Source organism: Pelophylax lessonae (genome assembly GCF_965119305.1).
Source record: "Pelophylax lessonae genome assembly, contig: HAP1_SCAFFOLD_273, whole genome shotgun sequence".
In the NCBI taxonomy this organism is placed as follows: domain Eukaryota; kingdom Metazoa; phylum Chordata; class Amphibia; order Anura; family Ranidae; genus Pelophylax; species Pelophylax lessonae.
The window spans coordinates 43,993-71,798 of record NW_028120067.1 but is presented as its reverse complement, the minus strand read 5'-3'; the positions used below and the strand labels follow the sequence as shown (position 1 = coordinate 71,798).

Below are 27,806 nucleotides of genomic sequence, written 5' to 3'. Positions count from 1 at the left end.
GGGGGGCCACTGGTCTATCACACCAGTTCTACAAATAATTGGCCAGTAACTATTGTCACTGTGTGTAGCACACAGCAAGAGAGGCCACATTTTTGCAGGACTAAAATACACTCTTATAAAAGTATACTGTTAAATAACACCCCGCTTCAATATGTGCTATTGGGGGGCTACTGGTCTGTCACACCAGTTCTACAAATAATTGCCCAGGGAGTTTGCCAATGTGTGTAGTGTTGCTGCAGAAACGCTCAGTATTACCACCACACCTGTCACAATGCTGCACAGTGCACAATAATAGTACTAATCCACTATAATATGCTTTCTACAAAGTATATTATATTGTGGATTAACCCCCTCCCCCCCTTTTTAGTGCACTGCACAGCAATACCAAAAAATTTGCAGCCCTTTAAATGACTTTTGTGGACATTGACAAAGCGATTTCTGTGTGACTGCAGCCGATCTGTAACTGCCCCTAAAGCAACCACAGGATACCTGTCCCTAACCTGAAAAGAGACTGTAGAAGGCCTATACCGAAATACCAGCCCTGAAAAGGGCTTTTGTGGATCTTCACAGCGCTATATGTGTCTAGCAAACTCTCCCTAATGAGCACAGCAGACCTCTCCCTACACTGGCAGAAAGCGGAATGTGAAATGGCCGCCAGATCTGGTCTGTTTATAGGGTAGGGGGACTGTCCATGTGCTGGAATGTTTCAATTGGCTGTCCCGTTCCACCTGACGGCTGTGTCACGGGTCAAAGTTCTCCCCAATGTAAACAAATATGGCCGCCGCGCACGACGCCATGTGTCCAAAAATTTGGTGGGTAGTGAACAAGCAAAATTCGCCGCGAACCGACCGTCGGGCGAACTGCAAGGCCATCTCTACTAATAATACCATTTTCATTACTAAAGTCTTGTATGTGGTCCCTTAACATCCCCTCCAAAATCTTGCAGACTACTGATGTTAGGCTGACCGGCCTATAGTTACCCGGATATATCTCGGCCCTTTTTTAAATATTGGTACCACGTTGGCTTTTTTCCAATCAGCTGGCACCATACCCGTCTGTATACCATCCTTACAGGTCAAGAATAATGGTCTGGCAATCACCTGGCTGAGCTCTTTAAGAACCCTCGGGTGCAAGCCATCCGGTCCCGGGGATTTATTTATGTTAAGTTTCTCTAGTTTAGTTCTAAGTCTATCTTCTGTTAGCCATGGCGGTATTTCCTGAGGTGTGTTGTTTAGTTTGGCCTTACAAGCGTGGTTAGTGTACCCCCCCCCCCCCCAATTCTTTTGTAAAGACTGAAGAGAAGAAATTATTTAACACTACCGCCTTTTCCCTGTCCTCTGTGGCCAAAACTCCCTTATCGTCTTTTATGGGGCCAATGTGTTCTGGCCTCGCTTTCTTACTGTTTATATACTTAAAGAATTTCTTGGGGTTCTTTTTACTCTCTTCCACTATATGTCTCTCGTGTTCTATTTTAGCCGCCCTAATTTTGTCTTTACATTTCTTATTACACTCTTTGTAATGCTTGAATGCTGCCAATGACCCCTCAGCCTTTCCTTTAGCATTAATATGCATTTTTATGTGGGAGTTTAGCCACACAGGGTTTAGTTTTGCTCTTTTAAATGTATTTCCCTTTGGAATGCACTGGTCAATCCCTTTGTTAAGTATGCTCTTGAAGCACTCCAATTTTTCCTCCGTGTTCTTTGTTCCCAGGGTTCTATCCCATTTGATATTTTCTAGCAGAGAGCGCAGTTTAGGGAAATTGGCTCTTTTGAAATTCAGTGTTTTTATATTACCCTTGTGTTTCCTATTACTATAATTAATACTATAATTAATACTGAAACTAATTGACCTATGGTCACTGTTTCCTAAGTTGCCCCGTATTTCTATATCTGTGAGCAGGTCTGTATTGTTGGTAATCAGTAGGTATAGTACCGCATTGTTTCTTGTCGGTGCATTCACCATCTGACCCATGAAATTGTCCTGCAAAACATTTAGGAACTGCCGAGCCTTGGATGAAAAGGACATAATTCAAGAGATGGTCAGAGACTGAGGACATGATACAGTAGATGGTCAGAGACTGAGGACATGATACAAGAGACTGAGGACATGATAGAGTAGATGATCAGAGACTCAGGACATGATACAGTAGATCAGGGGTCCTCAAACTACGGCCCTCCAGCTGTTGTTGAACTACACATCCCATGAGGCATTGTAAAACTGACATTCACAAACATGACTAGGCATGATGGGAATTGTAGTTCCTAAACAACTGGAGGGCCATAGTTTGAAGACCCCTGCAGTAGATGGTCAGAGACTGAGGACATGATACAGTAGATGGTCAGAGACTCAGGACATGATACAAGAGACTGAGGACATGATACAATAGATGGTCAGAGACTGAGGACATGATACAGTAGATGGTCAGAGACTGAGGACACGATACAGTAGATGGTCAGAGAGAGACTGAGGACATGATACAGGAGATGATCAGAGACTGCGGACACAGTACAGGAGATGGTCAGAGACTGCAGAAGAGCACTAAGGGGGCCGGAAAGCACAGGGCAAGCAGAGAGCACTAGAGGAGCTGAAGGGCACGGGGGGGGGGCTGAAGAGAATTAAGGGAGGGGTTTGGAAAGCATTGCAGGGGGGTTGGAAGGTGCAGGAGATGGAGAGCACTGGGGGGAGGGGGGGAACAGGTAGCACTGGGGGGGAGGGCAGGGAAAGCCAGGGGGATGAAGAGCACGGGGGAAAACTAGAAATCACAGAGGGTGGAGCCAGGGAGCACTGGGGGAGCCAGAGAGCATGGGGGGATGAAAAGCACTGGGGGGGCTAAAGAGCAATGGCGGGGGGGGGCTAAGGGCACTAAGGGGAGGTTAAGAGCACTGGAGGGGGGTTAAGAGCATTGAGGGGGGGCTGGAGAGCACTGGGGGGGCCAGCAAAAGAAGTTGTATAGGAGGGGGATGGGCAGCTGCATATAGAGGAATTGGTCTTTCCCTATTCCTCCTGCAGCCACTGAATACTGCAGGAGGAATAGGGAAAGATCAATTCCTCTATATGCAGCTGCCCCATCCCCCTCCTATACAACAGCACACACACTGACTCGGGCACTCACCTGGCTTCTTCTCGTTGCGGCTCCGCCCATCCCCCCCCGGACTGAAGGAGCTGTCACTGCAGCCGAGCTGCCTTCACACTGAGAGATGCCGGGATCTGACAGCGCTTCCCCGCTGGCACGCCATTGGCCCTTACTATGGAGAGGGACAGATAGAGACACACAGGAGAGAGAACCCCTCACACAGCTCCTTACCCAGGGGGACAATAGCAGACTTCAGGCGGAAAGACAAGGCGCATTCTCGACTGGCTAACAAACTTTCATTCAAATTAGACTGTAGCCTGAATCTCACGATAATACACCGCAGCACTGCCCCCACGAGAGCTATAATTGGTTTTGATTAGTCCTGCCTTATGATGGCCATTTTCTGTGTCCAATGTGGTTTAGCAAATTACGGGCAGCCCGAGGCAACACTGACTAGTCCCGGCAGACTAAATTACACGTGACAGGGTCCTACTTGCTGGGATTGCCTCACCAAAAACGGGACAGTTGGCAAGTATGCCTTCCCCACAGTGCCTTCCCTTTGAAGTTCTACCCATAGGGATTCTACCTCGTTCATGGCTCCATTATTAATATCATCCCTCATACTTACCTGTACACTGTTCTTAATATACAGACATACCCCTCCCCCTTTTTTACCTTCTCTATCTCTGCGATAAAGGGAATACCCCTGAATGGTTGCCATCCAGTCATGACAGTTGTTAAACCAAGTCTCTAATCCCCACAAAATCTAAACCCTCCTCAGACCTCAGCAGGTCCAGCTCTCCCATCTTGACACTCAGGTAGTAATAGGTCCTCACAGATACTCAGGTAGTAATAGGTACTCACAGGCACTCAGGTAGTAATAGGTACTCACAGGCACTCAGGTAGTAATAGGCCCTCACAGATACTCAGGTAGTAATAGGTACTCACAGGCACTCAGGTAGTAATAGGTACTCACAGGCACTCAGGTAGTAATAGGTCCTCACAGATACTCAGGTAGTAATAGGTACTCACAGGCACTCAGGTAGTAATAGGTACTCACAGGCACTCAGGTAGTAATAGGTACTCACAGACACTCAGTGTTCAATCTCAGTCACCAGTCTTACTTACCTAGTGTGTGTCCCTTTAAGCCTGTCACTTGCAGTTCCTGACAAGGATTCCTCCCTCCTCCCTCAGTCGGTCAGTCTTCCCCTCTGCACCCGCCTCCCTCTGTCACTTCCCGGTCAGCCTTTGCTCTGTTAGTCTCCTCTTCTCCCTCTCTGTCCGGGGGGGGGAGGTTACCCCACCGCTCGCTGCCCGCCGCAAAAGGGGGGTTACTGCACCGCTCGCCGCCCGCACAAGGGAGGGGGGGGTTACTGACCCGCTCGCCGCCCGCTTTTACTTCCGGGGGGGGGGGTTCTAGCACCGCTCGCCCCCGCCACTCTACTGGGGGGGGCGGTTACTCACACACCCACAAGCAGTCGGTCACACACCCGCTCCTCTCACTTGCACACAGCCACTGATCCCACGCTCTGCTCTGCTCCTCTGCTCCACATATATCATCATGCATCACTTCTCTGCTGCTTCTTCCAGCAGTGTCTTCTATTTGTGTCTGGATGGTGACTGTATCATTGTGTGTGTCAGGTTCCTATAAGGTGTCAGGATGTCACTGTCTGTTTCTCCATGGAGGAGTGGGAGTATTTAGAAGGACACAAGGATCTCTACAAGGACGTCATGATGGACAATCAGCCGCCCCTCACATCACCGGGTAAGAGGAGACTTTATTGTAAAGGAGAGAGCAGTACGGGGGCTCCACCTAGATCCCCCATCATCTGATAAACACATAGAAACAATGTATTCAGTCAGTGTGTGTGTTTCCTACAGATGGATCCAGTAATGGGAACCCACCAGAGAGATGTCCCCGTCCTCTGTATTCCCGGGATTCCACACAGGAAGGTCACACCATCCCCCACCATCATCAGGTAGATGGGGAACAATCACTGATAGTATCATTAGGATCTGTACATTATCTGCATTGTTACCATTGATGTCATTTTTATTATATATTCAGAGTGGAAACCTGAGAGATTCTAAAGTTGAGGTTAAAGAAGAGATAAAAGAGGAGGATGATGAGGATGGGGTGATGAAGGAGTCAGAGATTCCAAAAGAACACAAAGATCTGTATCAGGACACCATGGTGGAGTCATCCAGCTACAGAAACCCACCAGAGAAATGTCCCCGTCCTCTGTATTCCCAGGATTCCACACAGGAAGGTCACACCATCCCTCACCATCATCAGGTAGATGATTGACACTTATTAGTAGTTATTATTTATACACAGCATGTTTGTTACAATGAATGTTTTATTATATATTTAGAGTGGAAACGTCTGGGATTATAATATTGTTGTTAAAGAGGAGGATGAGGAATATGGAGTGATGGAGGAGTTTTCAGAAGGACACAAGGATATGATGGAGCCACCAAATACCAGGAACCCACCAGAGAGATGTCCCCGTCCTCTGTATTCCCGGGATTCCACACAGGAAGATCACACCATCCCCCACCATCATCAGGTAGATGAGGAACAATCACTGATAGTATCATTAGGATCTGTACATTATCTGCATTGTTACCATTGATGTGATTTTTATTATATATTCAGAGTGGAAAGCTGAGAGATTCTAAAGTTGAGGTTAAAGCAGAAGAAGAAGTGAGGGATGATCAGCAGTCTATTGGGGAGGATGGAATAATGGGGACATGTAAAGAGGAGGACATTCTTACAGAGATCAGCACAGGTGGGTCATTAACACTAAATACATATATGACATGAATACGTGTAAGCCACCACTGATTACTGAATACCAATATTATGAGTCTTGACTTTTGCACTATATACTTTATGTTGTACATTACATACTCCTGACCTCTGCACTATATACTCCATGTTGTACATTACATACTCCTGACCCCTATACTATATACTCTATGTTGTACATTACAGACTCCTGACTTCTGCTTTCTCCCCTCTACCCACTGCTATATATACACATATTATGGATTCTCTTTTGTTAAGCCCATTTCCTACCAGCTGGACATTTTATTTTATATCTGATGATTTGATTGGAGGACAGACTTTTACAGTAACCCAATGATGGTGGTCTTCAGGATCAGTTCAGTCTTCATCTTGGTTGTTCTCCCCCTATCCTCACTCTCTGACCTCTGGTGCGGCTCAGCCCCTCTGCTATTCATGACTAAATCATGGACTAAATAAGGAAGTGCAGCACTTCTTGTGTTAGGAAGATGGCAATGAGTGATAGAGGGGAAGGGGACACTCGTCCTATATTCCCCTCATTACTGTCACTCCTATAAAAGACAGTTCTCATTGTTTTCTCACCCTCTGACTAAGGTCCATGAATAAAGAAATGAACTGGTAGGAGATCAGAGGACCCATTTACTAGTTACCTTGAGTGGGGAATTGTAAGATCCTCAGAGACAAAGCTGTCTAATGTGGGCGGAGTCCTGGTTTAGGGGAACCAATCTGCTGATGTCTAGTAATAATCTTTGTATTTCTATTTTAGTAGATGGATGGGAGATGAGGAAAACCTCAGAGGATTGTCTCACTTTGTCTCCAGACTGTAAAGTAGAAGATGAGGACATCACACAGTATAGTCCAGGAGAAAACCCGGCTACCTCAAATGTCCATCCGGCACCACACAGTGTAGATGGACCATCATATTCCTTTTATCCTGAGGAACCTCAGACTGTGAGGGACAGTGCCGGACCATCGTATTCCTTTTACCTTGAGGAACCTCAGACTGTGAGGGACAGTGCCGGACCATCGTATTCCTTTTACCTTGAGGAACCTCAGACTGTGAGGGACGGTGCTGGACCATCGTATTCCTCTTATCCTGAGGAACCTCAGACTGTGAGGGACAGTGCCGGATCATCGTATTCCTCTTATCCTGAGGAACCTCAGACTGTGAGGGACGGTGCCGTCCTTCCAACAGAAAAGAGGTTCTCCTGTACTGAGTGCGGGAAGTGTTTCCGCTTTAAATACAAGCTTATTGTACATAAAAGATCTCACACCGGTGAGAAGCCGTATTCCTGTCCTGAGTGCGGGAAATGTTTTTCAGAGAAGTCCAGTCTTTTCACGCATCAGAGATTGCACACTGGTGAGAAGCCCTATTCCTGTCCTGAGTGCAGGAAATGTTTTTCAGAGAAGTCCAGTCTTTTCACGCATCAGAGATTGCACACTGGTGAGAAGCCGTATTCCTGTCCTGAGTGTGGGAAATGTTTTTCAGTGAAGTCCAATCTTTACAAACATCAGAGATTGCACACAGGGGAGAAGCCATATTCCTGTCCTGAGTGCGGGAAATGTTTTTCACAGAAGTCCAATCTTTCCACACATCAGAGATTGCACACTGGTAAGAAGCTGTATTCCTGTCTTGAGTGTGGGAAATGTTTTTCAAGCAAGTCATATCTTTCCACACATCAGAGATTGCACACGGGTGAGAAGTCAGATTCCTGTCCTGAGTGCGGGAAATGTTTTATGCAGAAGTCCACTCTTTCTATACATCAGAGAATGCACACTGGTGAGAAGCCGTATTCGTGTCCTAAATGCGGAAAATGTTTTACACAGAAGTCCAATCTTGCCACACATCAGGGATTGCACACTGGTAAGAAGCTGTATTCCTGTCCTGAGTGTGGGAAATGTTTTTCAAGCAAGTCATATCTTTCGTCACATCAGAGATTTCACACAGGGGAGAAGCCGTATTCCTGTCCTGAGTGTGGGAAATGTTTTGCACAGAAGTCCCATCTTTCCACACATCAGAGATCGCACACTGGTGAGAAGCCGTATTCCTGTCCTGAGTGCGGGAAATGTTTTTCACAGAAGTCCACTCTTTACACGCATCAGAGATCGCACACTGATGAGAAGCCGTATTCCTGTCCTGAGTGTGGGAAATGTTTTTCACGCAAATCACATCTTTCCACACATCAGAAATTGCACACGGGTGAAAAGCCGCATTCCTGTCCTGAGTGCGGGAAATGTTTTGCAAGGAAGTCCAATCTTTACAGACATCAGAGATCTCACACAGGGGAGAAGCCGTATTCCTGTCCTGAGTGAGGGAAATTTTCCTCACTGAAGTGATGTCTTCCTGTACATCAGGGGTCCCACACAACCCTTGAGGTGTATTAGTGCCTTGAGTGCGGGAAATGTCTTCTATATGAATGTTGGTGGACATGTGGGGAAGAAGCACACCCTGATATACACCTCAGATATACTCCATGGCTGATCTTCATCATGTAAGAAACACTTCATAAGGAGATCAGAGATCACCAGAGACATGGATGAAGTGTTGTCCCGTGTTGGCCATTGATAGCAGGATAAAAATAAAAATGGAGTTCTTACCTTTCATTGGCTGAGTACATTTTGTGCGGGAAGATTTCAAAAACACTTACAGATCTGGTTGTTATAAATGTGTTGATGAAATGTGACCCCCATTCCCCCAGTCATGATGAAATGGGATTTCCTATAATGGTCAGTTCCATCTAGTGGCCATAATGTGCTTTCCTGAAAGATGTCCATGACAGCATACGACCCCATAAATGTTCAGGATAAGCCAATGACTGCGTTCCTTTTTTGTCCTCCTCACTTATAGGACCATTTTTTGTATGAATTTTTCCTACCTATTGGAAGTATTGGTGGGCGGGTCTGGTGCTGGGCAGCTGTGCGGGATGTCAGGAGCTTCCTTTGGTATCCAGAAGTCTTCCAGGATGTCCCGAGTGGTCATTGAGTCCCCAGCTATCAGCGGGGTGGTGTTATGGCACACATATGTAGTGGATCCATGCCTGGAGAGTGGGCCCTGCCATCGGCGGCCATTTGCATTGGCTGGGAGCCCAGCTGTTAGTGGGTGGCCATTAAGTGTTAGACACATGAAATTTGTTTCGGTGAGAATACAAATTCCGACAAATTTTTGGCTATTCCTAGATTCGGATGTATCCAAATGAAATTGCAATGAATCTCATTGAAATCTGTTAAAATTAGTTTCATTTATTCATTTTCTTCTGAATACTAACTTTTCAGAACAATTCGAATTCGGATCAGTCAAAAAAAACGATCGACTGATGCAAATTCTGTGTGAAGAAATAGCTGGTTGTTTGGCAGCAAGCCGGGAAGCCGGCCGCCCGCATCCTTACCAACCAAGACTCATCAGCTGTCAGCGGGCTTCCCCACTGACAGCTGAATGTAAAGAAAAGAATGTCGGCATTGCCCGGCAATAGAAGAAAATGACGTCCCCCCCACCCAGTCCATACCAGGCCCTTAGGAGCCCAAAAAAAAGCAGCGTGAGTTCTCCCCTAAAATCCATACCATATCCCGGCATGCAGCCTGGCAGGTCAGGAAAGTGAGAGGGACGAGTGAGGGCCCCCCCTCCTTAACCATACGAGGCCACATGTCCTCAACATGGGGGGTGGGTGCTTTGGGGAAGCTCTGCCCCCCCCCCACCCCACCCCAAAGCACTTTGTCCCCATGTTAATGGGGACAAGGGCCTCTTCCCCACAACCGTGGCCTGTGGTTGTGGGAGTCTGCTGTCAGGGGGCTTGTCGTAATTTGAAAGACCCTTTTACCAAGGGGACCCCCAGATCCCGCCCCCCCCATGTGAGTATCGGGACCATATTACCTGTATCTATTCACCAAAAAAGTGTCAAATATTATTAAAAACACACACACAATTTTTGAAAAATCCTTTATTAAAAAATAACTACTGCAGGCTCCTCCTCCATTTTACATTTCTTACATAGGTAAGGGGCGGGGTCACCTGTCTACGTCACCTGGTGGCACTGCCCCCTTCTGACCTCATGGACCAGTGCATGCTAGATCCCTGACGTCAGAAGGGGCGTGGTCTCCAGGTGATGTAGACAGGTGACCCCATCCCTTACCTATATAAAAGATGTGAAACGGGGAGCCTGCAGTAGGCAGAGGGCCTCCATGACGGCGAGAGCGTCTTTTTTAATTTATTTTTTTGGGTGCGGCAGGCGTTGTGATTGATGACGTATTTACATCGGGGGAGGCTGGTTTTTATTTTTTCATAAAGGTCTTTTCCAAAATCGTGTTTGTGTTTTTATTACTTTTTGACACTTTTTTGGTGAATAGGTTCAGGTACTATGGTCCACTGCCTGCAGACCCCCACAAACACAGGCCACGGTTGTGGGGAAGAGGCCCTTGTCCCCGTCAACTTGGAGACAAGGTGCCTTGGGGTGGGGAGGGCAGAGCTGGCACAAAAACCCACCCCACCCCATGGTGAGGACATTGTATGGGTTGGAAGGGAGGGAGCTCGCTTGTCCCCCTTTTCCTGACTTGCCAAACTGCATGTTCAGGTTAAGAATCTGGTATGGATTTTGGAGGGACCCCACTGCATTTATTTTTTTACATTTTGGTATGGGCCTGGTATAGACTGGGGGGGGGGGGGGGGGGAGGGGATCCCACGTAATTTTTTTTCATGAGTCCCAACATCTTATCTATTCAGAGAAATGGGAACCTACAGATGTTCACAAGGAACCACTGTCATATGTGTGGACTTCAAGGGCACAGCATGAGACAGATAACTACATGGATTTATCCTAAAATAACATTTATTGATTTATCTAAAACCAGATCTCAATAAAATGAGGAACAGGGTTCGTACGGTCATTAAAAACCTGGAAAAGTTATGGAATTCTGAGATGACACTTTCCAGGCCTGGAAAGGTCATGGAAAAGTACGATTTTACAAATGTTTTGGAAAAGTCATGGAAATCTGGGGAGGAGCGGGGTGGAGCGGCGGGCAGCGGCGGGGGGAGCGGATGCTTAAAACTTTTTTATTGCAAATTAATGTATAATTATTTTATTTTATGCTTGTGCACATTTCCGGGTCCGCAGCAGCCGAGGAGTAGATCACACACCAAGCACCAATCGCTGGCAGCGGGGAGGGCCGGGCCGCGGTTTGCCTGTATGTGACTGGCCAGCAGCAGCAAACCAATCACAGGCGGCGGAAGCGTCACTGGAGGGCGGGCCGCATGAACGTGATGATGACGCGGAAGGGGGCGGTAACCGTTTCAGTTACCGCACCCCCGCGTGATCACGTTCATGCGGCCGGCCCGCTCTCCAGTGACGCTTCCGTTGCCTGTGATTGGTTTGCTGCTGCTGGCCAGTCACATACAGGCAAACCACGGCCCGGCCCTCCCCGCTGCCTGTCATTGGTGCACGATCATTTCCTCGGCTGCTGCTGGCCAGTGACCGACCGTAGGGCAAACTGCAAGCACCTACTGTACCAGTCCTATGGGAATGTTAAAAATAAATGTAAATAAATATTTAAGCATCCAATCCTGAGTCGCCTTAGTTTCTGTGAGAACTCTTTTCTGCCTCATGGGACTGTTAGGTTCGGCCTAAGAATAGTAAGCGCCGCATTTTTTCCAGCTGCACCTTCATGACTCACTGCCACCTGAACAGTTTTATTTGGGCAAGCAGGAGCACCACTGTTCTTTCTCCCAAAAGTAAGTGCCGCATTTGTGCACCATCAGATCTGTGCCATCCATACCAGTCCGCCTGCACCTCATGACTGTCGCTTGGGCCTAAAAGATTGCTGTGCTGCATTTTGTGCATCTCACTGTCTGTGCCATCCATACCAGTCTGCCTGCACCTCATGACTGTCGCTTGGGCCTAAAAAGATTACTGTGCTGCATTTTGTGCATCTCACTGTCTGTGCCATCCATACCAGTCCGCCTGCACCTTATGACTCGCTTGGGCCTAAAAAGGATTACTGTGCTGCATTTTGTGCATCTCACTGTCTGTGCCATCCATACCAGTCCGCCTGCACCTTATGACTGTTGCTTGGGCCTAAAAATATTAAGTGCTGCATTTTGTGCCATCCATACCAGTCCGTTCACAGTTACAGCAATGCCAGGGAAATGCAGCTTTAAAAATGTATGGCTTCATGACGAAAAGTATGAGAGGTGGCTGGAGAAAGATCAGGACCCGGGACGTGCTAAATGTACAGTGTGTCGTAAAACGTTTGACATTTCGAACATGGGAGAGGCAGCGCTGTCTAGCCACGCTAAAGGTGCAAAGCACCAGTCTGCAGCTGCGTGCTCGACAGCTTCCAATCCGATCGCTGGCTTTTTCACCCGTGCGCTTGAAGTGACACCGGCTCCCAGCTGCGGCAGCGGTGCTTCCACCTCATCCTCTGTAAAACAGGGGACCATTTTGAGTCACGCTGTATCCAGAAACGAAACTCTAACAGCAGAGGTACTGTGGGCTCTAAAGGTGGTTAATTCACACTATTCATACAAGTCTTGTGAAGACACAGGTCAGCTTTTCCAGACTATGTTCCCAGACAGCAAGATAGCGGCCAGCTTTGCATGCAGCGAACGTAAGTGCTCATATTTATGTTCAGAACAGTGTTGCTGGACACTTTTTTATTTTTTAGTTGCTTCCCCTTGATTTATGTTATATCTCCTGTGGATTACGTTAATCCATTTCTAAGCGGTTCTCAGGGTTTATGTTATGAAACATCGTTACTGTGCAAGCGTTATTTAAATAAATATTTCATATTCCACTGTACACTACAAAGCTGGTCATTTATATTAGTAAATATATGCTGGGTGTGACATAGATTTTCTTCTTATTTAACACGTATACATAGACATTTCATGAAACATTAGGTCATGAATATTTACGTGAAGTCATGGAAAAGTCATGGAATTTCATTGGTGAAAATGTGTATGAACCCTGTGAGGAAACTGGCCCCAAACTGAGCTCAGCTCGTACACAGGAGATCAATGTCTCCAACTAATTTCACTCATGTACATCATACATATATAAGGATAAGTTGGTATATATCATAAGGTTCGTGTAGGTATAGATATTTCCTCTCTTCACTTAGATGTAACATTTAGTGACGGTCATGTACTTTTTTTTACTGAATATATCTTATTACTATTATAACAATCTCCTTACTATATGGATTTTTTTGTGTCAGCTTTTTTTGTATACATGTCTGCATCATATTTGTTACTGATGTCAACATTTGTATCAATTACTGTATGTATAATAAATGACTACGTTCAGATTCTATTTTTGTATATCTTAGTTGGTGACCGGCCTCATTTAAAGTCCCACGACCTCTGTTTTCTGTTTGCATTAACCATTAGGAATAGAGGCACGTCACTGTGTTTGCTTCGGATCATATTCCTCTATCTTCCTCTGTTCACTGGTCAACGCGTTTCACACAAGGCTTCTTCAGGACTATGAAGATGTGCAGACAGTTTTTTCTTAAAATGAACAGACTCGATATTAGTGTTTCATAAACATAGAACATAATATGTATTTATGTACATCATAATAAATACAAACATGGCTTACTAGCACACGGCCTTCCTTCTAACCCCCAACAAATTAACCCAACCTGGGGCGGACACAGGGGGGAAAAATCAGACCAAAATGTGTTGTGTATCTATAGGTATCTGTCCTGAAGATCCTATGTACAAGATAAAATATACAGTATCTCACAAAAGTAAGTACACTCTCACATTTTTGTAAATATTTTATTATATCTTTTCATGTTACACCACTGAAGAAATGACACTTTACTACAATGTAAAGTAGTGAGTGTACAGCTTGTATAACAGTGTAAATTTGCTGTCTCCTCAAATTAACTCAACACACAGCCATTAATGTCTAAACCGCTGGCAACAAAAGTGAATACACCCCTAAGTGAAAATGTCCACATTAGGCCCAATTAGCTATTTTCTCCCCAGTGTCATGTGACTCGTTAGTGTTACAAGGTTTCAGGTGTGAATGGGGAGCAGGTGTGGTAAATTTGGTGTTATCGCTCTCACTCTCTCATACTGATCACTGGAAGTTCAACATGGCACCTCATGGCAAAGAACTCTGAGGATTTTATAAAAAGAATTGTTGCTCTACGTAAAGATGGCCTAGGCTTTAAGAAGATTGCCAAGACCCTGAAACTGAGCTGCAACACAGTGGCCCGGACCATACAGCGGTTTAACTGGACAGGTTCCACTCAGAACAGGCCTGTCGTGGAAATGAATAGGGCTTGGAGCATGAAAACCCGCTTCAGTGCGCTCAAGATTATTACGCACCAAGCTCCATTAATAGCTTGTACTGAAAAGTACAATTGTACCGCTCTTTTGTGTAACGGTTTACCAAGCACTGGTAGCAAAGAAATGAACAGACACGCTTGCTGTAGTCAATCCGATGCTCTCTGGAGGGTCCCTCTGAGTAAACTGCCCTCTTCCAGGACACATCAGGTTTATTTAACAAAAGGGAGTTACAGGGAGTGGCTTCAAAACCACCAATCAACGAACAAGTATACATTAAAAAAAACACAATAGAAACTGGAGTACATGCCCATGAATGGACACGAGCGAACAAAGGGCTCAACTGCCACAAGGGGCACATGGCTTTTCATTGTTCATTAATGTCAATCCAAAAACATGAGTCCATTACTTGTTAGTGGGTCTTCATCAAACATGATTCACATATAAAGCATTTTTGATAGTGACCATTCTATTTGTTCCAGTTGATGAGGTTTTATCTGCATAAGATAATAGCAGCAGTCATTCAGTCACACCGATCGAATGTGACTAAAAGGAGCTATCTATTTATCTTGGTAAAATGCTAAGAATTTCCATATCACAGACATATCTCAGCAGCACAGGGCCCCGAACTGCAGACATAGATCTGTGCGATGGACTCTCTCTGCTACTAGTATTGTGCCATTTCATCCAATGGAAGATTTTCACCAACAAGTCTTTCCTGTAATGACAGTTAAAGCGACAATCACTGTAAATGGCGATTATCAGTAAAACTGACACTGGGAGACATTATGACTATTTAACTAAAGAAATGTCTATCAAAATTTCCACAACAGCCCCTCCTCTTTGTCATATGCTCCCATGTGTCCCTTGATGAATCTTCTTCTTCTAAATAAACAGAACAGTTCTTCTGACGATAAAACAATCCATTTCAAAAAGTTTATAAAAAGAAAAAGATAGGTAAAAACAATCCATCGAAAGGAAACAACACTTGGGTTCCGTTCTTCGGGAGATGACTTCAGAGGGAGGGCATGAGATGATGGGATGCGTTGATCAGCGGTCGGGCTGGGGTCCTTGGTGTCGGATGCAGGGGCGGAATCTTGGGGCGTCTCGTCTCAGCAATCAGGACAAGGTCATCTGCTCGGGCTTTGGTGACTTGGTCGACCAGACAACAGGATCATATGGGAGGAGTAGAAACAAGAACAACATAAGTATATATACTTCTATTTTCTTCAACCAAGAGCCAATGGAGAACAAAAAAAATACTCAAAACCTCCCAAAGCAATAAAAGGATTCCAACCCTCGCTAGCTATAGCTCTGCCTTGCAATGAAGTTACCTTATCCATATAGGCTTGGACCTTATCACTGGTGTTTGCTATACCGGAACAGCAGTCTTCCCCTATGAATTCACAGAAACCCCCCTTGGAAGCTAAAAGAAAATCTAGTACCATTTTCTCCTACAGTAAAAACACCCGGAGTTTCATTGGTGAGATGACTGCTATACCTGTCCCACAGGTTGTAGATCCTACGAATCTAGTTCCGGTGCCAAAACTAAAGTTAAAGCCCAGCCGTGGACTACCTGATTGTCCCGATACCCAAATTGTATTGACCAGAAAAGAACAGGAGCCAGAGCTAACATAAAAACTAAAATTGATGTTACCCTCTAGGAATGTGTCATTAAATTCTGTGGACAAGTGTCTCTCGGTTGTCTTCATGATGATACGAATGTCTGCCATTGCTGGGGTGTAATAGCTAGGTGGGGGTTTGGAGCACACCCAGCCATTAGACCTGTTTGCCGTCTTGGTCAGCTGAAAATGCATTACCCTTGCTAAAACACACTTGCTAAATATGTAAATAAAAATGATACTCCTCATCATCATTCTTGGATGGAGTTGAGCAGCTTTTTGCAGTGGCTGGCATGGATCCAGAGCCTCAAGGAAGTCGGCGTTGTCAGCTGAACCTGGTAATACCTCAGAATACCTCCGCTCCAATCCCGTCTTTTGACGTTTCCTCACAACGACTCAGTCACCTGGTTGGACAGAATGTACACCGGTTATCGTGTCAGGGTTCGGCAGAGACTCCCGAACCCTATGATGGACCTTTTGGAGCTCCCTTTGCCAGGACTGCACCCACCCCGTCAGCTGAGAATGTAAAAATTACAGCTGCTGAGGAAAGTACAATCCAGTCTCTGGTTGACTCCCAAACAAAACCTTCTAGGGTGATAACCCATGGGGCATTCCTGATGGGGTAAAGAGCAATGAAAAAACATTTGAGCCATGGCCCTTTCTATTCAGCTGTTCAACCTTACCGCTACTTTGAATCCCTTAAGCGCCTTACGTACCTCTGCAAAGATCTGACCAGTGCAGTGTGATCCGCGATCTGACTTGATCATTCCCGGCAGCCCCCCCTCCTGCTACAAACTATTTCAGACAGGATCTTTTTCGTGGTGGCAGTGGTAATGGCATTGTGAATGGGCCAAGCCTATGGCCACCCAGAAAACATATCCAGACAGACCAAGACACGCTCGTCTGTTCTTTGGCAAAGTGATATAGTCTATCTGGATGCGCTGAAAGGGATATTCCGGTTTGGGTGAGGGCTTTCTCTGTACCATTACCGTTTTCAGCTGCGGTAGAAAAGCCAGGGCCAATCCAATGCTCCTCCACCTATGCACACATAACCAGCTTTGTCTGATGCCCAGGGTAATGAGCCGAGTGGGCCATCATTGGAAAAACCGATCTGGGTAAACACCATTTACCATCAAGACCCCAGATGTTGCCTGGACCATGTGTAGCCCCTAAGGCTGTCCATCTCCTCTTTTCCGGCATTTCCACTTTGAACTACAGTTTACTAAATTCCTCTAGCGGCACGTCAGGGGGGATGGCTAGCATCAGGGTCTCTGCCCCAGGGCTCAGAGCACCTTCCTTAGCAGCTCTATCTGCCAAGGCATTTCCATTGGCTTCCATAGTGGTCTCAGTAGTATGAGCCTTTACCTTCAGAATGGTTATCTCGTGTGGCAAGCAGAAGGCAATGAACAGCTCTATAAACCCCACACATTTCACCGACCTCCCCAAACTAGTCAAGAACCCTCTTGCCTTCCAGACAGGACCACAATAATGTGCCAACCCAAAAAGCGTATCTTCAATCTGTATAGAAATTGATCCTCTGATCTCGGTCTTACAATCTGGGGTGTAGTACCTGGAACCATCTACAAAAAGGTTAGCGTCTGGAATGGGGGCCTCAGCTGATTGCCAATCCATCAAAGACAATTGTGTTGTTCCTACTAAAGTTAGAAATTGATGAGAGAGAAAGAGAAAAAGAAAAAGAGAGAGAGCGAGATAAAGTTTTTGAAAATTACCATTTTTCTGCATGACCTTCTCCCCCTTCTCTTCCTCCTTAACAGGAAGAAGAGACGCAGGGTTCAAAAATAGTGCATCGTTTAAGGTTACGAGGTCTTTGGGGGTCCTCCAGTGTCTGTATTCTCTGAGTGGTTAGATGTTGGGTACCCAGAGAAATGCAATGACCTAAAAAAAAAAAACAAGCTTCTCCTTGCAGAACTGGCCTAGCCTGCAATAGAGAGGTTCAGTCTTTGTAAAGACACTATCTGGCCTGTGAGACCTACAGTAGGAGTTGTCTCCCCTGGAAGGGGAACCTTGCCTCTAGGGTCTTGAGATCTTAGAACCGTGTTGGCTGCATTGGTGTCAGTGAGGCAAGGGAGGGCCTATTTTAATTACTCTAGGATGTGAGCTGACACCGGTTTACCAACGCCCTATGATAAGTCATAGTCGTTTCTGACCATACCTACCTTTAAAATTTCCGGGTCCTCCGGAAAAAAATGCCACTTACCCCACGGACCAGCCGGGTTAGTCGGACAATTATTCCTGATGTACCCTTACTTTCCACATCCATAGCAGACCTGTTAAAAGAACTTCTAGTTTGCCACAGAGTTAGAAGGAGAGGGTTCAGCTGTTATGACAGGCTGTTGAGAGATAGAGACACTGTGAGGTGGGAGGGTGTTACAAGTATCGAGGTCTACACTATGAGCTGAAGAAAATGGAGATTAAAGTGCAGAGACAGTAGAGTCGATAACAAGCCGTGAATCAGGAGACAGTGACAGGTTCAGTGTCAGCGGATCTGGCTCATCTCGGTAAAGTTAGCCCAGGAAGAGCTTCCTCCACTTCTCTCACCAGAAGGACTCGGCTATCGCTGGACTCGGCTATCTCATCAGGCCAAGTGTACATAATGCGGTTCTTCCGGACTGAAACCGCCTCATGCACGCCTTGCTGATTGACCATAATAGATCTCTGAAGCCACAATTGCTCTACGCTTAGCATCTTTGTTGCCTGGAGCCTAGTCCTAAATTTAATAATGAACTCCCATCTCCAGACATCAAAAACAAAGGGATGCACCAACTGTTTCCCTTGGTAATGCCACTTCCCGAGGGGTCTCATGGCCCGAGCCCCAAACTCGGACTTCATGTACCGCGAAAGTTGTTTGGCTAATTTAGGGGGCCTGCATTTTCCCCCCTTGCACGGACAAAACCATTGCCCGTGACGATTCAAATCGCTCCTTTGCACCTGGTTTAGGAGCAACACTGCCAGGTGCCAACTTTGACAGTGTTGGCCTGCTTCCGGTCTCCAACTATTTTACACGGCCCTCTGCCGGTCAGCTAGAAGACCTCAACCCGGTGACTTCATACAGCTATACAGCTCATCAACCCCCACTCGCTCCCCAGCTCTGATTATTTTACACGGCCAAATGTGGGGCGGGTTTCGGTATCTACTCCGCATACGTTGAAGGCTGAAACAAGCGTGTCGCAATTACCCGTTTCATGTAAACGGCTCAAAGTACACACATTCGTTTTGACCTAGCCTGTGCAGCCAAACAACCCCCGAAGGCACAATGAAAGTCCTCCCTATACAAACCTTGGCTTCAGTCTATTCCTTGATGTCGAAAATTAAATTGAGATGCCGGTTACTGATTGCACACTGGAAGGTATAACCTCTCTACCTAAAATCCAACCTGCAGTACCGAAAACTACCTCTGTGAGAAACAACCGCTACTCAGCACAAAACAAACCTGAAAACTGAATCCAATAAAAAAATGGATCAGTCACACTCCACAATGTAGTCTATCATTGGAAAAAAAACTTAGTTACAACAAAAATGAGACAAAATACAGCACAAAAAACAGCTTAAACAAAAAAACTTAGAAAACACAATAGTTACCCCTAAAAACAGACATAAAAACACAAAAAAAAAACAAAAAACTGATGGGTTGGATATGCATATGCTAAATATGAACAAAAAGATGAACAAACCTAGCTAGAAAAACAACCGCAATGGTCCTGTAATAAATAAAAATCTTCCTAGATGCTGAATTTCAATTAAAATGAAGAAACACCACTTTAAACTGAAATAGAGTGCAAAAATAACATACCAAAACAGAGGAAAATGTTTAAAATAACCAAAAAAGAGAAAAAAATGTTTAACAAAAACAGAGAAAAATGTTTTGTTAAAGCTCAAAATAGCATCTCAGCCACATGGGCTTTAACACCATTTAACAAAATGGTAATGTGGGAGTCCCAAAAATGGCTGCCACACAAAGGAAGTTGCATCACAAAATGGCCGCCAAGCACATGGTCGGCACAAAACAAAGAGTTTGAGCAAACGTGTTTCTTGGTATACGACAAAGAGGTACAAAAAAACAAGAAAAACAGGATTTACGATCAGCCGTATTCAGAATATAGACAATAGCTATCCTCATGGAATGCTGATTTTAGGCTGTTAAAAAGGGGGTGATGGTGCGCTTCAAGGATGAATTAGAATATTAAATTATTATAAAATTATATATAAGTGTTGGTGTCGTGATTGTTAGATGGGACTTTTTTACTCTATTGAATAATTAGGTGAATTTCATTTTCCCATTAAGTTAAAAATGTGCTTCAATAAGAATTGTGATAAAGCATTTCATTTAAAACGTGATGAAATCAATCTCTAAAGTGCTTGGTGCTTCAAATTATATCTCTTTCAAAATATAATAAAATATTGACAATTTGTGTGATTAAAAAAGTCCACTTAAAATAATCAAAGATTGTCCAATCAAACAAAAGTGTGTCTTCAATCCAAATATAAACGATCCAAAAAAGTGCTTCCGTGCAAATAAAATGCTGTGACTAATTTCCTCCACCAGGTGTCACTTCTATGTGCTCTAAATTCTCACCTCAAATAAAGAAATAAAACGCCTGTGTTTGTGTGCCTTTCCCTCTCGCGTGGTTCCTTATGGCTCCTGGGACCTTCCTAGGGGGTCCTGTGTATGTTCCCGATCCTTGGTATAACTCTGGGGTTCCTTATTTGGGACTCCTTGTATCGCGGGCTCTCTGTTTACTACCACCACCTCAGGGGCTCATTAAATAAAGAGGGCCATCATGGTGCAGTATTATAAACCGTTTATTCCAAAAATAAAGTATTGCACTTACAATTAACCATCACCCCCTTTTTAATTGATTCTTAGACTGGTTTATAGTGTCAGTATTGTGGTGCAGCATTAAGGAGTGATTCAAATTCCCAGGATAGCGCAGGAACCATTTATACATATACATCTGATTTTAGGCTGTGTAACACAATCTGCCACTTAAAACTGAAATGCAGTACAAAACCGTCTGCTCAATGCTCAATTCAAACGCCAGCATCTAAAACAATCACCAGTTTCACTAATAGAAGAGTTCCTGCCAAAAACCAATTCCAGCACACACACAAACCAATCTGCCGCCCAAACCAACATCGATCGATAATCTATTGCTATCCAATTGAACGAAACTGATATTACAACAGAGATGTTACAAGGAAATATTTTACACATATATCACAACCCCAGGATGTATTAACTGGAAACCTTGTATACAAGGTATTCTCTCAGCGGGGAGCAATCAGGGGTGTCAGGCGGCAATCGGAGCCGCCTGCCCACTGCATTGGCTTCCCAGCTGATGAGCGGGGGCAGAAGCCTCCTGTATTGCTATGTTGGTTTGCCCGGGAGCGGCTGCCTGCCCCAGTATAAATGCGGACGGTCGTTAAAAACCACCCCAAAACATGCCAAACCCCCCCTACTGACCCACCAATAACCCCAATGACCCGCCACACAGGAGCGATCTCAGACGGTAACACTCGCTGACTAATGGCGTCCTGAGCTGTCATCTGCTATATAAAGGAAGGGGCGGGGATAGTGGTGATTGTGACGGAACCGTCCTACACTCCACTTGAGTGCTTCCATCAGTATACTGCTTCCTCCAGTCTGAACATAGATATCAGATATTACAGCCACATATTGCAACCAAGAACTAGATGGGACTCGTTTAGCTGCAAAACTGGAACTGTTTATTGAACAAGAATACAGGCTTTTTATACACTACACACTCAGGTAAGGCTGATCACATTATCATATGCAAACACAACTGTATACAGAAATATAACTAACACTAAAAACATTAGGCTAATTAGCAACCTGGACAATCAGGGATCTTATTCCGGGTCAGACTTGCCGGCATTGAGCTCACACAATACACATTATTACAAGTGTAAACACACCCCCCAATAGTTTGCTAGCAGACAATAGGTGTGTTAATTAGCACAATTACCAATACAAACAGTGATCTCCCCGCTCCTCAGACTAGTAAGCAACAGACTATAACAGGAGACCTACTTACAATAAACACATTATGGCAGGGGACCCCTGTGGTTTGAGTGGATTACATTACCATCTACTGTCATTGCTAGTTTGAGGCATAGAGGCCCCAAATATGGAACCTCCAGCTCCCAGAGTCTGTGTGTTTTGGGGAGACATGAACATGAATCAGAAACAAAACCACTTCACTGATCCCCCAGGCATACACCTTTCAAAGAGCAGTGTTCCCATAAATACCAGGGCCCATAGTCATTGGGTAAGAGCCCATGTCCCAGCTAGGTCTGTCACAGTGACATCATTGCCCATGTAAATCTACCGCAGTGAAGGCCGCTTAAAGATACTGTACCCCAATGGTTGCCCTGACCCTGAAAATCTTCCAACCCCTCTGACACACTGGGTTCAGACATTTCTTACTGTACCCCCATGATGGCCCTGACCCTGCAAATCTCCCAACCCCTCTGACACACTGGGTTCAGACATTTCTTACTGTACCCCAATCGTTGCCCTAACCCTGCAAGTCCCCCAACCCCTCTGACACACTGGGTTCAGACATTTCTTACTGTACCCCAACGGTTGCCCTGACCCTGAAAATCTTCCAACCCCTCTGACACACTGGGTTCAGACATTTCTTACTGTACCCCAATCGTTGTCCTAACCCTGCAAGTCCCCCAACCCCTCTGACACACTGGGTTCAGACATTTCTTACTGTAACCCAATGGTTGCCCTGACCCTGCAAGTCCCCTGACCTCTCTGACACCCTGGGTTCAGACATTTCTTACTGTATTCCAATGGTGGCCCTGAGCCTGCAAGTCTCCCAACCCCTCTGACACCCTGGGTTCAGACAATTCTTACTGTAGCCCAATGGTTGCCCTGACCCTGCACGTCTTCCAACTTCTCTGACACCCTGGGTTCAGACATTTCTTACTGTAGAGGGGGTTGGTTTGATCCTTTATAAAGCTAAATAGTATTTGTTGCCTCCGTCCCTGTTTATCTAGAAGGGGGAAGTTTTGGTGCCTCAGGCCAAAGGAGAAGGTGGGACTTTTACGGGCAAGTAGGTTTAAACACAGTTTGTAAAAATTAGTCAGATTTATTTAAAGAAATATATAAAAATTCCCAATTAGGGTACAATTAGGTACATATATTCAGTGCATAGGTGTTTGGGTTATAGACCCAAGGTGTATTTAGAAGAAGGAAAAGGTTTTGGAGTATATCCGTGACATAAGTGAAAAGGTGACTTTTTATTTTTTGGACATTTGTTCTCTGTTTTTCCAGGCTGGTTGCTTGGAAAAAATTCACAGAGATCAAGCTGTTGGTCCAAAGCGTGTTAACCGATGCGTTTCGGCTACAGAGTAGCCTTTCTCAAGGATTTTGGGGTATCACCAATTCTGTGAAGATAGTAGTAGGTATTATTGATCTTTTAATGTACAGGTAGGTGTTCTTACCTTTATTTGCTATAATATATATATACCCTCCAGGTTGCACCACAGTGGTTCCTGCTGCGTGTCCGATCAGACATAAGGAGGCTTACATGAATAGACAGAAAAAGTATGTATATATTAAATAAAAAAACACAATACTAAATATTATACCAGAAATTATGTACATTAAAAGATCAATACTACCTACTACTATCTTCACAGAATTGATGATACCCCAAAATCCTTGAGAAAGGCTACTCTGTAGCCGAAACGCATCGGATAAACACGCTTTGGACCAACAGCTTGATCTCTGTGAATTTTTTCCAAGCAACCAGCCTGGAAAAACAGAGAACAAATGTCCAAAAAATAAAAAGTCACCTTTTCACTTATGTCACGGATATACTCCAAAACCTTTTCCTTCTTCTAAATACACCTTGGGTCTATAACCCAAACACATATGCACTGAATATATGTACCTAATTGTACCCTAATTGGGAATTTTTATATATTTCTTTAAATAAATCTGAATTTTTACAAACTGTGTTTAAACCTACTTGCCCGTAAAAGTCCCACCTTCTCCTTTGGCCTGATGCACCAAAACTTCCCCCTTCTAGACATTTCTTATTGTACCCCAATGGCTGCCCTGACCCTGCAAGTCTCCCAACTCCTCTGACACCCTGGGTTCAGACATTTCTTACTGTACCCCAATGGCTGCCCTGACCCTGCAAGTCTCCCAACCCCTCTGACACCCTGGGTTCAGACATTTCTTACTCTACCCCAATGGTGGCCCTGACCTTGCAAGTTTCCCGACCTGACACCCTGGGTTCAGACATTTCTTACTGTACCCCCAATGGTTGCCCTTACCTTGCAAGTCTCCCAACCCCTCTGACACCCTGGGTTCAGACATTTTTTACAGTACGCCAATGGTTGCCCTGACCCTGCAAGTCTCCCGACCCTCTTGTCACCCTGGGTTCAGACATTTCTTACTGTACCCCAATGGTCGTCCTGACCCTGCAAGTCCCCCAACCCCTCTGACCTCCTGGGTTCAGACATTTTTTTACTGTACCCCAATGGCTGCCGTGAGCCTGCAAGTCTCCCAACCCCTCTGACACCCTGGGTTCAGACATTTCTTACTGTAGCCCAATGGTTGCCCTGACCCTGCATGTCTTCCAACTTCCCTGACACCCTGGGTTCAGACATTTCTTACTGTACCCCAATGGCTGCCCTGACCCTGCAAGTCTCCCAACTCCTCTGACACCCTGGGTTCAGACATTTCTTACTGTACCCCAATGGTGGCCCTGACCCTGCAAGTTTCCCGATCTGACACCCTGGGTTCAGACATTTCTTACTGTACCCCAATGGTTGCCCTTACCTTGCAAGTCTCCCAACCCCTCTGACACCTTGGGGTCAGACATTTTTTACAGTACGCCAATGGTTGCCCTGGCCCTGCAAGTCTCTCGACCCTCTTGTCACCCTGGGTTCAGACATTTCTTACTGTACCCCAATGGTGGCCCTGACCCTGCAAGTCTCCAGACCTCTCTGCCACCCTGGGTTCAAACATTTCTTACTATACCTCAAAGGTTGCCCTGACCCTGCAAGTCTCCCAACCCCTCTGACACACTGGGTTCATACATTTCTTACAGTACCCCAATGATTGCCCTGACCCTGCAAGTCTTGTGACCCCTCTGTTATCCTGGGTTCAGACATTTCTTACTGTACCCCCTAGTTGTCCTGACCCTACAAGTCTCCCGACCCCTCTGACACCTTGGGTTCAGAATTTTCTTACTGTACCCCTGTTGTGCGTTACACATTCGAGAATATTATTCTGAATGAAGAATGAATTCTTTTTAATTGATTAATTTCTTTTTAACAGCATATACCAATCTTAGTGAACACAGACTACAGTAGAGAATATATATATATTTATTCATAAGACATGTATTCACAATAAATAGATATGGGTGACACAAAAATATAATCTCACATATAGCTCACATACAAACTTAATGATAACGCTAGTTGAATTAATTTGGCTCAGCAATACAAATCAAAAGGACAGGATTACTTTTTCCCCAGAAGGAGTAAAAACCATATATCAAGAGTTCTATATATCAGACAAAGTTGTCTGTGAATTGCGTAGCCAACAGTCACTTCACTGCAGTTGGAGTGAGAACAGACTATGCAAAACGTGAGACTAATTCACTAATATAGCGCTAAACCAAGAATGGAAAAATTTTATAAAAACAAAAATAATATTTCGAGAAAAATCTACAATGGTTGTTACAACTGGGAAGGTTATCTAAATATCTTGAACATACGATTATAGCATACAAGGAAACAAAAATCAAAGAATCAATAATGAATAATTACCATTTCAAAATGGCTGCTGGCTCAAAATGATCGTTTACCAGAGTCCTGAGATGGCTGCCTTTCCCAAAATGGTGGCTGGTTAGGGAGGAGCTTGTGTCCTTAAAGTTTTTCAGACTGTAAGGTGTAGAATGAAGGTGAAGTAAGATGGAGTATGATGAGTGTGTATGGGTGGATGTGTGTGTCTCTATGTCTCGTCTGGGTTACTTTATATATTGTATAGGACAAAAAGGCCATAAAAATTACAATAAGCCAAACCCAGAAGGTGGAACTCTTTCCCAATGGTTGGGGTAAATAACCATTAACTGGTTGAGTAACTATGCAATACCTCTACTAACCACCATGTATGTCAGGGAGCAAAAATCTTTGATAGAAGTTACTACATTCATTTATAGTAATAAAAAAAATGAGAATCTCTCCATATTCTCATGGTGCCGGCATTGGTCATCTGATATTTCTGTAATATCTCTTTGAAAGGTTCAGTTCTGGTAACGCCGTTTAATGAGCATACATACTAATACCATATATATATATATATATATATATATATATATAGCTTAATTAAGAATATGTGACTTACTTATAGATTATCTAAATTAATACGCAATAACCTGGGATTATAATTGTTTGACACATGTGATGTATTCAATCAGAAGGTTATCTACTAGAGAATTATTATGCTAGTAATCTACAATATGAAATAATCTAATTTAATCATCAACTACTATCTAACTGATATAATATAATCTTCAATGGAGGATTGTCCATATAACCATCATTTCCACATCCCCTCTTGGTATATGATGGAACAAGGAGGTTGTAGATGCTTATGATTATATTAAATTCATTTAAAAATACAGTTGGAATAAGTCTAAGTTATTTACCAGAAAATTAACCAAAAACTCTCTTCCCATGGCTCCTCTGTTGTTTATTTTTCCATAGTTGAAACAATGGTGCGTTAGTTAGGTAATCCATGATACAGCTGTCCTTGTGGAACCTGTTAGGATCTGCTATTGTATGGAAAATAACTCATGGCCAGGACACAATGTTTTATGGCTTCTTCAAATATATTCTCTTTTCAAGACCAGAGAATATAGTCGTTATCTCCTGGGTTAGTCAACAACGGCTTACCACTTTTCAACAACAAACAATGGAAACTACAAACCGGAGTCTTTTATTGAGTTTCTAGTGAAGGCCATGAATTGAACTTTGTCTCTGGGGTCATTCAGTTCATAATTCTTCACATGTAATATGAAAAATATGCCTATTTCTTACCATAGTCCTGACAACCCCCTACCCTGATCATTGGTATTTTTAGATATTTATTGCTGGCTGGACTATATATAATCTCTGTGCGCCAATATCTCCTTCCTCCATTATCAGATACACAGGATCTCCATCTTCCCTACTAACAGAACGGCGATCTACCTTGTTTATATTGGTGGACAACTGTTCTGCCTCTCTCGGGAACGATTGCCGGGTACCAACGGACACCGCATCCGCCAAACCCACTGATTGGCTCCTGCTGTGTCCAGTGGAAGATGGGCGCCAGCGGTGCGTGTGCACACCACAAACCCAAAAATGCAGATGATGTACAGGTACGTGATTCTGTGCTGAACGGCTGCCCTACCGCAGTACATGTATGGGGGGTAGTCAGAGAAAAAACTCTTCCTGATAAAGAGACTATGACCTGGTGGATTGCATGCAGAACTCCTGTGCCCAGCTGAGGACATTTAGGGCCTCCTGTGCCCAGCTGAGGATATTTAGGGCCTCCTGTGCCCAGCTGAGGACATTTAGGGCCTCCTTTGTCCAGCTGAGGACATTTAGGGCCTCCTGTGTCCAGCTGAGGACATTTAGGGCCTCCTGTGCCCAGCAGAGGACAAATAGGGCCTCCTGTGCCCAGCTGAGGACATTTAGGGCCTCCTGTGCCCAGCTGAGGACATTTAGGGCCTCCTGTGCCCAGCTGAGGACAATTAGGGCCTCCTGTGCCCAGCTGAGGACAATTAGGACTTCCTGTGCCCAGCTGAGGACATTTAGGGCCTCTTGTGCCCAGCTGAGGATATTTAGGGCCTCCTGTGCCCAGCTGAGGACATTTAGGGCCTCCTGTGTCCAGCTGAGGACATTTAGGGCCTCCTGTGTCCAGCTGAGGACATTTAGGACCTCCTGTGCCCAGTAGAGGAC

The 27,806-nt window shown here is 44.8% G+C and overlaps 2 protein-coding genes across 2 annotated transcripts in view; both read left to right on the top strand.

Annotated features, from left to right (window-relative positions):
- LOC309543653 (uncharacterized protein) overlaps positions 1–6,488 on the top strand; it is a gene marked incomplete at its 3' end in the record, with an annotated part of 62,139 nt that extends 55,651 nt beyond the window's left edge. The window contains exons 2-6 of the mRNA XM_082276109.1: positions 4,715–4,838; positions 4,955–5,052; positions 5,142–5,369; positions 5,449–5,643; positions 6,477–6,488. Coding sequence (XP_082132235.1) covers positions 4,754–4,838; positions 4,955–5,052; positions 5,142–5,369; positions 5,449–5,643; positions 6,477–6,488 — 618 coding nt within the window. The 5' untranslated portion in view covers positions 4,715–4,753. The remainder of the gene's footprint in view (positions 1–4,714; positions 4,839–4,954; positions 5,053–5,141; positions 5,370–5,448; positions 5,644–6,476) is intronic.
- LOC309543657 (uncharacterized protein) overlaps positions 1–8,364 on the top strand; it is a gene marked incomplete at its 5' end in the record, with an annotated part of 99,398 nt that extends 91,034 nt beyond the window's left edge. Inside the window, one exon of the mRNA XM_082276111.1 lies at positions 7,184–8,364. Within this exon, the coding sequence (XP_082132237.1) occupies positions 7,184–8,195 (1,012 nt within the window). The 3' untranslated portion in view covers positions 8,196–8,364. The remainder of the gene's footprint in view (positions 1–7,183) is intronic.
- Between the last annotated feature and the right edge of the window lie 19,442 nt (positions 8,365–27,806).